At 43.4% G+C, this 12,388-nt stretch overlaps 1 protein-coding gene across 1 annotated transcript in view; it reads left to right on the top strand.

Moving 5' to 3' along the window:
- The window catches only part of MARCHF9 (membrane associated ring-CH-type finger 9), a 223,531-nt gene extending 211,514 nt beyond the window's left edge, over positions 1 to 12,017 (top strand). Inside the window, exon 4 of the mRNA XM_033938841.1 lies at positions 9,346 to 12,017. Within this exon, the coding sequence (XP_033794732.1) occupies positions 9,346 to 9,674 (329 nt within the window). The 3' untranslated portion in view covers positions 9,675 to 12,017. The remainder of the gene's footprint in view (positions 1 to 9,345) is intronic.
- Positions 12,018 to 12,388: the final 371 nt, after the last annotated feature.

Genomic DNA, 12,388 nt, shown 5'->3' with positions numbered 1-12,388 from the left:
TTCAGTGCTGAAGTTGGGTCTGAAGCCGTATTGGTAAGGTAAGAGAATGGAGAATCTCTCTAGGTAGGATGAGAGCTGGGTGGAAATGATGGTCTCTAGCATTTTAGTCAGGAGAGGGATATTTGCTATGGGACGGTAGTTAGAAGGTGAGGAAGGGTCAAAATCAGCTTTTTTTCAGTAATGGGGGACAAGGCAATATGACCCATTTCTGCGGAGAAGAAGCCTGATAGTAAAGCAGAGTTTATAAGTCTGCTTTAAAAACTCAGCTGCCGTATATTGAGCTGAGGGTTTCAATGTATTCTCAACAATGACACCTAGATCCTTTTCCTGGGCAGTGTCTCCTAACACAGAACCCAGTATAACATAGCAATAGTTTGTGTTCCTCTTTCCCATATGCATCACTTTGCACTTGTTCACATTAAACTTCATCTGCCATTTTGATGCCCAGTCATCCAGTCTCGCAAGGTCTTCTTGCAATTTTTCACAATTCTCTTGCGATTTAACAACTTTGTGTCATCAGTAATGCATTTGGGGAGTAGAAATCAGAGGGAGCTGTATGTGCTGTGAGGTGAGAAGCTGATATGCACAGATGGGAAAAGGGCCCTTGGGATAATGTTGTTTGAGGATCTGAAGGCAACAGAACAGTGTGATGAGGTGGTGACTGTAGCCAGAAGGAAGCTTCTTGAAGGCTGTCTAGAAAGAGGAGTAACCAGCAGAAGAAGGGAGGTGTTGATGCCCCTGTACAGGTCATTGGTGAGGCCACACTTGATGTATTTTGTTCAGTTTTGGAGGCCGTATCTGGTGGAGGATATAAGAAGACTTGAAATGGTCCAGAGGGAGGTGATGAAAATGGTAGAGGGTTTGTGCCAAAAGTACGAGAAGAGACTGGAAGACCTGAATATGTATGCTCTGGAGGAGAGGAAGGAAACGGGAGATATGATACAGATGTTTAAATACTTGAAAGGTATTAATATAGAACCAAACCTTTTCCAGAGAAGGGAAAATGATAAAACTAGAGGGCATGAGGTTGTGGGGTGGTAGATTTAGGAGTAAAGTATAACAAGGACCCAACGTTTTGGGTCCTTGAAATACTTTTATGTGGATTAGTAAACTGTGATTTTAATAAAGCCTGCATCTTGAACATCTCCTTCTCCACAAGTTTTTTTGTTCTTGACTCAGTAAACAACCATTCCCTAATAACTTGTTCCATCCCGCTCATGATTCTGTAAATCTTTATCATATCCCTTCTCAGCCATCTTCTCCAGGCTGAAAAGCCCTAACATGTTTTTAATTTTGTTTCATTAGGGAGGCATTCCAAACCCTTAACCATTTGTGTTTCCCTTCTCTGCACTTTCTCCAGCTCTTCTGTATCTTTTTAACTATGGCTATAATAGCCTTACTCCATTTTGAGCTGAAGTGATAACTAAATCATAGTATTTTTCTTCTTGTTGTAATGTAGATCTAATGTGATTAAACAACAGCCTCTGTTTATAGCACAGCTTTGTTCCCCAGCTGTGATTTATACCATCCAGGTTCTAAAGATACCATGTCAGTTCTTCTGACTCCTTATTTTGGAGGCAGCAGGCCAGACATACTACTACTATTAATTATTTCGATAGTGCTACCAGACGTACACAGCGCTTTACGGAGTCACGAAGAAAACAGTCCCTGCTCGAAGAAGCTTACAATCTAAACAGACAAGACAGACAAACAGAATACATGGATACGTGCCATGGTGAATCTGCTGGCAAGGACAGTGGGGAGTAGATTTATGGACTGAAGGCTACATCAAAAAGATTTTTATTTTATTTATTTTTTAAAAATTTCTATACCGTTTAAACCAAAACGGTTTACATAATTTTACATACATAATTCTATAAAGCAAATAAGATCAAACAATACGTGAACAAATAATCCTCAGAAAATCAACTATGAAAAAAAAAAGGCTTATATAAAAATTCTTCAGCAAGCAGCAATCATAAAGCATCATAATCTAGAAAAGGCATTTACAAATACAGGTACTCATCGACTTTCAACCTATTCAAGTTACGACTGTTCGACTTTACGACGCGTTTACTACAGTTTTCCCCGCCAGATGTTAGCAGCCCCAGTCTCCCGCACTCCCAAGTCTCACTACGCAGCAGTAATAATATAAAGAGGAAGAGGCACCACAACGAATGTTCACCACAATGGGATTGTACTGTGCTTGTCTTAGAAAGTAAGAAAATGTTGATAAAATATTACTTTAAAATGATTACAATATCATTACCCAGTCTAATACAGAATTCTTACCTTAGTCTAACATGGGCCGACTTATGTCTCGATCAACTTACGACCTGTCAGTCGGAACCAATTATGGTCGTAAGTCGACGAGTACCTGTAACTTCATTTTAAGTAATTTTCTAAAGCTGCTTTTAAACATGGGCAGGGGCGTGGCAGTCAAACTCTGGTAGTTTATTCCAGGCATACGGGGCAGCTAGATGAAAAGAACGAAGTCTGGAATTGGCAGTGGAGAAGAAGGGTACAGCTAAGAGCAACTGATCTGTAACCCGTTCTGAGCTCTTTGGGGAAAACGGGATAGAAAACAAATTAAATGAATAAATCTAAGCAGTGGTATAGTAAGGGGGGCGGTCCACCATCGGCATGTTCTTCCTTCTCTCCGCCTCCTGCTCCCCTCCTTTCCATGCATGCATGCCCCTTGCCTTCCCTGTACCTTTTACACTTCCCTGGCGCGAGGTTGTTGCCCGTGTTGGCATTGGTGCTGTCTCTGATGTCACTTCCGGGACCCGTATCTAGGAAGTGACATCAGATGGCGAGCCGACCCCCACATGAGCATGCTGCTCACACCGGAGAAGTTAAAATGGCATGGGGAACAGGAAGTGGGGGTGCGCGCGTTGGAGGGGCGAGGAAGAAGGCAGGGGAGGGGCACCACTGCCCTGGGCGCCTCTCACCCTTACTATGCCACTGAACCTGAGGAACGGAGTTCTCTGGGAGGTGTGTAAGCTCTTCCTGCACGTTTTCAGGAGTACCCACTTTTTTTTTCTTACCTCAGTCTCTGCACTTATTCTAACCACCACTGTTATTTCTATTAATCATTTCTTTAGCACTACTACATGTACGCAGTGCTGTACACATTATATACAGGTACTTACTCTGTCCTTAGTGAGCTAACAATCTAACCCTATGCTGGTGCCTGCCTCTCAATATAGGTTTGGGGTTTTAATGTAAGAAGGGAGCGACAAACATCATACAAAATAATACATATATGCTGGCACCAGATATTAATCCATAAATCTCTGTATTCCGAAGTCCCTCTTTAATTTCTTTTCAAAAAACACGTCCTTACTTAATATTCCCCTCCCCAATCGCACATGCACTCTCCCCAGCAAATAACACACTAGTCATCCCCTTGAACCTCATTTATGGAAAAATATCCAAACTCCTAAATAAGCATCTCCCTTAGGTATCCACTTAACTGATTCCTTCAAAGTTAGGTATCTTTCTTCAGTTGCCTATATTGTTTTCCCCACTGAACCTTGTAACTACTTGAACCCTGTCAAGTTATTCTATTGATAAATCCAGATATCTTATACTTGTATTTCTATACCACAACATGTAATTTACTTAAATCGTTGTAATGTAATTCTCTCGGTAATGTCCTGATCTCTTTTAACTGTAATCCGCTTAGAACCGCAAGGCACAGGCGGAATAGAAATCACAAATGTAATGTAATTATCATCACAATTTTGTTCCTGTAAACCTGCTTACTATCTTCGTACCTCGGAAGAAGTGTTGCTTTATCTCCCCTATCTGGCTCGGGCCTGTTCAGAAAGCACCCGGTCACTGTGCTTTTTATTTCTTAGGCCCTCACTTGTGGAAGTCATTACCCTGAGAGCTTAAAGCAGAGCCTGTTTATGCAAAAATTTAAATCTCTCCTCAAAACACATTTATTTCAACGGGCCCTTCTGATACCTTTTCGGATAATACCTAAGGGGAGTGATGCCTTCAGTAGTACAACTTTGTTGATAATGTTTTTGCTGTCAAGTTATTATGAGGGTAAATCAAAAAGTAAAGGCAAAATACATTTAATGAACAAGAAAAGGACCTGGGTGTACTGATAGATAGGACCCTGAAGCCGTCGGCACAATGCGCGGCAGCGGCAAAGAAGGCAAATAGAATGTTGGGCATGATAAAGAAAGGAATCTCGAGTAGATCAGAGAAAGTTATAATGCCGCTTTATAGGGCAATGGTCAGACCACACTTGGAATACTGTGTCCAACATTGGTCCCCCTACCTAAAGAAGGATATAAAGCTGCTGGAGAGGGTGCAGAGACGAGCAACAAAACTGGTGAAGGGTATGGAGAAACTGGAATACGAGGACAGACTTATAACACTAGGATTGTTCTCCCTTGAGAAAAGGAGACTGCGTGGGGATATGATCGAGACCTTCAAAATACTGAAAGGAATCGACAAAATAGAGCAGAGAAGATTATTTACATTGTCCAATTTGACACGGACTAGAGGACATGTAATGAAGCTGAGGGGGGACAGGTTCAGGACTAATGTCAGGAAGTTCTGCTTTACTCAGAGAGTGGTTGACACCTGGAATGCCCTCCCAGAGGAGATTATGACAGAATCGACCATCCTAGGCTTCAAGAGCAAACTAGATGCATATCTCCTTAAGAGAGGCATATAAGGATTTGATGGACTATAAATTACGCCAGGTGTACACCTGGCAGGGCCTCCGCGTGTGCGGATCGCCGGACTTGATGGACCGAAGGTCTGATCCGGAGAAGGCAGTTCTTATGTTCTTATGTTCTTATGTAATAGAAGTAACGGTGAGCAATTGAACATATCACTTTTCCACATAGTCCCCATGAAAGACAACACATTTGTTGTATCGTTCAATTGGCTGCATTCCTGCAGAAAAGTTTTTCAGCTGCACCTGAAGCCAGGTGAGCACCACTTCCTTTACTTCATCATGCTTTGTCTTTCGCTTAGAGAGTGACACGAAGAAAAAATTTGCCCCCATCCCCGCGAGCTCAGTCCCTGTCCCCACCCCGTCCCCGCGAGCTCGGTCCCCACAAACCATCTGATCCCGTCCACACAAGCCTTGAATAGTTATGATTTTATGTTCAAGTTTATTGCATTTGATATACCGGCTAAGGCCTAAGCAGTTTACATAAAATGAAAACATTTGTACAAATATTTAAAACATAATATAAGAAATAATAAAACTTAAAAGGGGGGGGGAAGCAAACAATAAAAAACACTCTTAGGAAACATTGGATACAAGAGGAATGATGGTGAAAGGATACATCATATAATTTTAAGGATGGGGAAGGGACAAAACAAAAGGGTGGGAAAGATACTTAGTGGAATAGATAAAAGGCAGGGCAGTATAAAAAGAAACAATATTCTGTAGAATTGTTATTTTATAAACACAAATAATAGAGAGCAAGGATCAACAAAACCCCTGTCTCCCCTCCCAAATATCCCTTCCATTATCGAGAAAACTGAATAAGCCAAATATGCTAACAGAATACCGCAGTCACACATAACAGGAATAGTGTTAGGGAAGTGCAACTAGGGCCTGGTCAAAGAGAGCCCTAAGTAAGCTGAAAGCTAAAGAAGCACAGCCTGGGCTTGCGGTCCCCAGTTATGTCTAACACCAGCTCTAGCAGGATGCATATTTCAAATCTGATATATTCTAATAACAAAATAGAAAATAAAATTCTTTTTTTTTTTTTTTTTTTTTTACATTTTGTTGTCTCGGCATTTTATTCTTCAAATCATTTTGGTCTCAGGCGCTGGTCTCTTTTTTCTTTTGTCTTTCTTAACTCACTTGCCAGGGTCTCCTGACCATTTGACATTTCTTCTTTCTCCATGCTCACCATCCATCTTCTATCTTTGTGTGTGTATTGTTCCCTATGTTCAGCATCTCCCTCTATGTCTCCTATACATCCTTTTCTACTATTTCCCCTATGCCCATCTCCCTGCCTTCATCATCTCACCATTCTATGATCGCCTCCCTCTGTGTATAGTATCACTCCTCTATATTCCTATACCCCCCATCCAGTATCTTTCTTCTGCGTTTTTATTCTCCCCCATGTCTAGCCATCTTCTCTCTGTGTCCATATACCCTCCCATGTCTAGCATTACCCTTCTGTGTCCATATACCATCCCCACGCAGCATACCCTTTTTGTCCCTGTTCCTATGCTCCCATCCATGCCCACCATCTCTCCTTTTTTTTATATAGCTCCCTGTGTCTAGCTTCTCCCCTCTCTTACTCCCTTACACCAATGTGTCTCTCACACTCTCTCTTTTCTCCCTCTGCTATGTTCAATATTTCACTCACTCTTCTTTCATCCACTTGGTTCAGCTTTTCTCTTTCCCTTCCCTTCTCTCTCTTCCTCCCTGCAGGTCCTGCATCTCTCTCCCTTCCTTCTAGCCCCCTTCTCATGGGTCCAACACCTCTATCCCTTCCCTTCAGCGCCCAGGTGTGGGTCTGGCACCTCTTCCCTCCAACTCTACTCCACTCACCACATGGGCCCAGCACTTTTCCCTTCCCCCCAATCCCCATACTGGATCCAGCAACTGTCTCCCTTCCCTTAATCTCCAGCCGGTCCAGCAGTCCAAGCAACCTCTTCCCCCCTTCGCAGGTGCAGCATCAGCACCCTCTCACGAGTCCAGCAGGTCCAATAGCCCCCCTCCCTCGCGCTCGATTGCAGGTCAAAACCAGCAAAAATCCCTCAAACCTGAGACTCCCCTGGGTCGGCCCCTTTGCACCTTCCGGGGCAGGCCTACCAGCCTTTTGAAGCTTTGTGGAATAAGAGGCAATATCACATGTAGGGCTGCTCCAGGACCTTCTTCCGTCTGAGTCCCTCCTTCCGATGTAACTTCCAGTTTTGCCACAAGCACAATCTGACATAAATATGTATAAGTTCTATCTGCATACAATGGAAGTAGTACATGCAAATCAATCTCATACATATTTGTTGTGGAAATCTTAAAATCCCAACTGGGTTGTGGTCCTCAAGGACTGTGATTATTCATCCCTGCTCTAAGATGTACAAGAGTCTGCCACCCATGGTACTATGATGGGGGAATGATGCAGCAATATTGCAACTCCAGTTGCATGGTCTGGAGAGTTCTACAGAACTTATCTGCCTTGCATGATTGAAACCATAGCATTGCTGCACCACCCCTGACAGCTGGAATATAGGCAGTAAAGCTAAATGTTCATGGATTTGATATACTACCTTTCTGTGATACAAGTAAAGTGGTTTACATTTATTATATATAGGTATTTTCTCTGTCCCTAACAGAGGCATAGCCATGGATCAGGCATGGGTGGGCCTTGCCCATCCAGTTTAGGCTCAGGCCCACCCACCCAGCAGCTATGGGCTGCCGGCAGCAGTTCTTACATGCTGCCGGTGGCTGACCCAGAAGCCTTTTCTATGACATGTTTGCATTTTGTGTCAGAGGGAAAGCTTCCAATTCAGCCGCTGGCAGCATATAGGAACTGCTGCGAGCGACCTGAAAAGAAACAGAAATGCTGCACAGGCTGGGGGGTAGGAAGGGAGGGAAAAAGAGTGACTGCTGCACAGGTTGGGGGGGAGTTAAGAGAGATGCCTGCTCACTTTGGGCTCAGGTCCACCCAAAATTGACTGTCTGGCTATGCCACTGGTCCCTAGTGAGCTCACAGTCTAAATTTTGTACCTGGGGCAATGGAGGATTAAATGACTTGCCCAGAGTCACAAGGAGCTGCAGTAGGAATCAAACCCAGTTTACCTGGTTCTCAAGCCACTGCACTAACTATTAGGCTACTCCTCCATTTCTAAGCACTAGGAACACTGACCGGGAAGATTCTAGGAAAATGAGAAAGTGGGATAACCGTGGAATCAGTGCTGCTCACTAGGCATGCCTACATGTCCCAGGGGAAAAACTAGCCCAGGGAGTCAGAAATGTGAATAGCCTGGTCACTCATAGTTCATAGAGACACTGCTGATAGCAGGCAAGCCCGGAGAGGGGTAGGGTGCAGGCACATGGAGGGGTAGGAGATGGAAAAGGTGCAGAAACAATGGCGGGCTGTATGGGAACAACACTAAATTTTGAAGTTGCTAACAGCAGAATTCCTTACTTTGGCTCAGGGTTGTAGCTAGGACTGAATGGGCCCCAGGGAGAAAAATGGAGATGCCCCCTCCCAAAATCACCATCACTCCCTAGTGGGCACAGAGGAGGAGGGGAAAAATACATTTATTAAAGCTAAAATATTACAATTAATAAATTCAGAAAAAAAACTTTTTTTTCTACCTGTGTTGTCTTTCTTCTGCTTTTCTGGGGTTCCCTTCCCCCTCTTTTCTCTCTAGGGTCTCCTTTCCATTTGACATTTCATCTCTATGTTTGCCATCCATCTTTCTTGTATGCCTCTATAGGTCCTGTCCAGCATCTGTCCTCTGTATCCCTGCCCCTATGCTCCCTCGAGACTCACAATCTTTTGTGTCCTTGTCTCTTCCCAATCCTTCCTTTTGCACCCGCTGAAGCCCATTCTCCCTTTCTCTCTCACTCTCTCTCTCTCTCTCTCTCTGTGGTCTGGCATCTCTCTCTCTCCCTCTGTTGGTCCAATGTCTGTCCCCTTCCCTTTTGATCCAGTTCTGTCTCCCTCAGCTCCCCATTTCCATCCAGCAACTCTCACTGTGCCTTCCATCTCCCTTTTGATCCATGTCTTTCTCACTCTCTCTCTATTCCTGCTGTCCCTATCCAATCCCCTTCTCCTCCCATATGGTCCAGCATCCCTCCCCTTCCATGTGTGGGTCCATCCTCTGTCTCCCTCCTCCCCACCACTCTAGCAAATGATGTGATCCAGTCATGGCAGAGGCAAGGCCTTGCTGTCTGTTTGTTGGGGCCTTGCCTCTGCCGCAACCTGTCTCTCTAATGTAATTTCCTGTGGGTGGTTCATAGCAGAAGCAAAGCCCTGCCAGGTAGAGAGCAGGACCTTGCCTCTGTTGTACCGGCAGAGAGCAGCCTTTAGCACTGTTTCTTGAACAGCAGGGAGACAGAGGCCAAACCCACATGAGGGGGATGGAGAGATGCTGGACCCAGATGGAGGAAGGAAGGAAGAGGAGAAGAGAGGAGATGAAGGGAAGGTGGAATATTTGATGGCTTGGGCATTTTGCCCGACTTGCTCAGTGATAGCTACCGCCCCTGCTCTGACCCTAATTGGTTGGCAACTATAATTTTTAGTCTTCTAGCTAGGATGTGGGAGGAATTAGAAGTTCTGAGATTAACACTCTTTTAACTATCAAGTTTGACCTAAAGGTGCTTTTTTTTTTCTTTTGTAGGTTTGATTATTCATGAAGGCTCTTCAGTGTACCGGATCTTTAAGCGCTGGCAGGCTGTGAACCAGCAATGGAAAGTGCTGAACTATGATAAAACTAAGGATGTAGGGGAACCTCTTGGTGGGACTACAAAGCTTGGGGGAAGGAATTCACGGACGAATCACCCTCCCAACAATGGCGGGGGTGGGCGGCACACCCAGCGGGTTAGAACTCTTTTGAATCATCACTGTGGATACACCATCCTGCACCTTCTCAGCCACCTGAGGCCTAGTGAGCACCGGAATAGTTCTGACTCAAACAGAGAGGTGGTCATGAGAGTGACGACTGTATAGGGAATCCAGTCATGGATTACTTTCTTCACTTGAACTGGTTCCTCGGATAATAAAACTGAGACTGCACAGTGGGGCCCTTTGAGAGTTTGGAAAAGGAATGTTTTCAACTACCAGAGCAGGCTCCATTGTTGAATCCATTTGGAGTAGGCTTTAAAAGCATATTGGCCGACTTCACCAATCTTGGGTAGCAGACTCCTGATTTTTGGGGTCTTGTTGCTCACCTCCCACTGTTGTCACCTCATTCTCCCTACTTTATGTGTGATGGAAGGGATAGAATTATTCAACATCACCCTTCTCCTCTCCCCTCCCTCCTTCACCTTCCCATTAATGTGTACAATGTTTTGACTGCCCCCAAAGATGAAGGAAATTGAAAATTAAAATTCAGGGCTTCCCAGAACAAAACAGGAGAACCTTACAAATCATATTTTACCCTTTAACTACCAAACATACCTAATCCATTCACACTGTCCCCCTCTTCCCACCCTACATACAGACAGGCACACACCCGTACACACTGAAAATAAAGCCACGTCTAGTGTATAATTTTTTTAACTCAGTTTTAAAAAAATTACTACTTAAAGAGAAAAAAATGATCCCGAGCATTAGTATTGCATAAACAAGCTTTTTTGAGGGGGGAGGGGGAAAAGAAACACAAATCAGTCAAAAAATGATAGTATGAACTACCCGTCCATAAAAGCTGCAATAAATATGTTCGTAAGGCAAAACAGCATTGCTGCAATAAGGTACCTGTGCATTTCACGTTTAATTTATTGCATGACTGTGCGTTTTTTTCCCTGCTTCTCTTGTCTCCATGGGAGGATAACAAAAACTGAAGAATAATTTATATGCAAATGGAAGACTCTCAATAAATTTCTTTCTCTCTTTTATATTTTTAAATGTTAAGGTCTAGTGGGGTTATAAAACTGAAGGATATAAAAAGGGGCCATTCCCACACATTTTTCTTCCAGCAGAAAACAATGCCCTGTTCTTTGATGTGGTGACAGCCTGGGTTGTACAGGTTGTGGTATTTTTCAAATGGATGCCTTGGTGCAACTGGTACCATTTTGGGCCTGTGGCAGCTGCAGGAATGGGTTTAAATATATTTTTGTGTGTGGTTTCTTAAGAGGTCCTTCGAGGCCTTTCTTTCATCATGGAGAGGCATTTGACATATTCTCTGAAGGAATGGCAGTAAAAGGTGGCACTATAGAAAACTATCTTTTGGGTTACAATGACCAGTTGCCTTTGTTTTTTGGAGCCCGTCCAGTTCATTTTCCCCCCTCCTGACATTCATAGGCTTGTGGTTCATGTGCTTTCCTTGCAGTAAACAGAACTACAAGCCCATGAAGATCAGCTAACATCTACTGTCTGTATCCTTTCAGAGGCTCCAAAAAAGTACATATTCTTTCATTTGCAAAGCAATACTCCTTTAAATATTTCTAGATTCATACTCCAGATGGTCCATCTGGAAAACTCTCACTCTTTGGCCTTCAATCACATTCTAAAATAGTTTACGCTTGGCATCTCTGGACCTGAATGATAAGAGTTTTATGTGTTCCTAAGGGTCACTATAGTTCCAAATAATTGAACGATAGGAGCGTCTGTTTTCAGACTCTAAACACTGATAAAGCTCCTCAATGCAAAATATAAAGAACTGCTCATTGGCTAAGCACTGGGAAAACATCAGTACCCATCATATACTTTCATCTGTCCTCTTGCCTGTCTGTTACTGCCATTTCTGCATGGATAACTCCTCTGCTAAAAAAAAAGCACCCATTGAAGAGGAGAGAGTGATAAAGCTGGGGTTCTGTGGAGGGCTGGAGGTACTTGAAGACAGAGTACAAGAAGGAGGAAGGGGAATGCGTTGCTTGGGGAGGGGGTGCGGAAACATACATAGGTGCTGGCACTGGTTATTGGGAAGAATGTGTTATAGAAATATATTTGATTCAATCAGAAAAGATTACCAGCAGTAGTACCCACATGCAAAATGAATAATAAACACAAATTCTGATACTCTTAAAGAACACCTTATTACCGTGGAAAATAAATATCTACATTTATATTGAAAGAGAATCCCTATTTATAATGTGTTCTCCCAGAGTATCTCCCTGAGGTTCCCAATAACTGAACAAGAGTTTTATAATAGACTTCTAAGACTCTCTCCTGGTTTTCCCAAAACTGAAGGATACAATGGGCAGCTAAGGCTCTTCTTGAGATCTGCAATTCTTTGTAAATCTTATTACTTCCTCAATAGAAATACATGTATGTGCCATGTGTGTATATGTCCATCAATGCTATAGCATTTCTGCAGTGACTAGACAGAGAGCTTGCAACAGGCACCCTAGAACAGTGCTATTCAACCCTCTACTGAGGCACAATTAGCCAGTCAGGTTTTCAGGATTTCCACAATGAATATACATGAGAAAGAGGCATGAGAATCTTCTTTAAGGGATCTTGAATATAAATCATTCTCATGTATATTCATTGTGGTAATCCTGAAAACCTGATTGGCTAGGTATGCCTCCAGGAGAGGGTTGAGAAGTGCTACCCTAAAAACAACATTCAGGGGGCTTCAAAATAGAGAACTGCATAGGATTGGGGATTGCGGGAATCCCGCAGATATGGAAGAAATTGCCATGAGGTTCCCACAGGAATGGAAGAAGTTGCCATGGGATTCCTGCGGGAGTTAGTCAAAATCTCTGGTGACTCCAGAATGA

The sequence above is a fragment of the Geotrypetes seraphini genome, chromosome 3 (genome assembly GCF_902459505.1).
Source record: "Geotrypetes seraphini chromosome 3, aGeoSer1.1, whole genome shotgun sequence".
Classification (NCBI taxonomy): Eukaryota; Metazoa; Chordata; class Amphibia; order Gymnophiona; family Dermophiidae; genus Geotrypetes; species Geotrypetes seraphini.
This window is presented reverse-complemented; position numbering and strand designations above follow the sequence as displayed.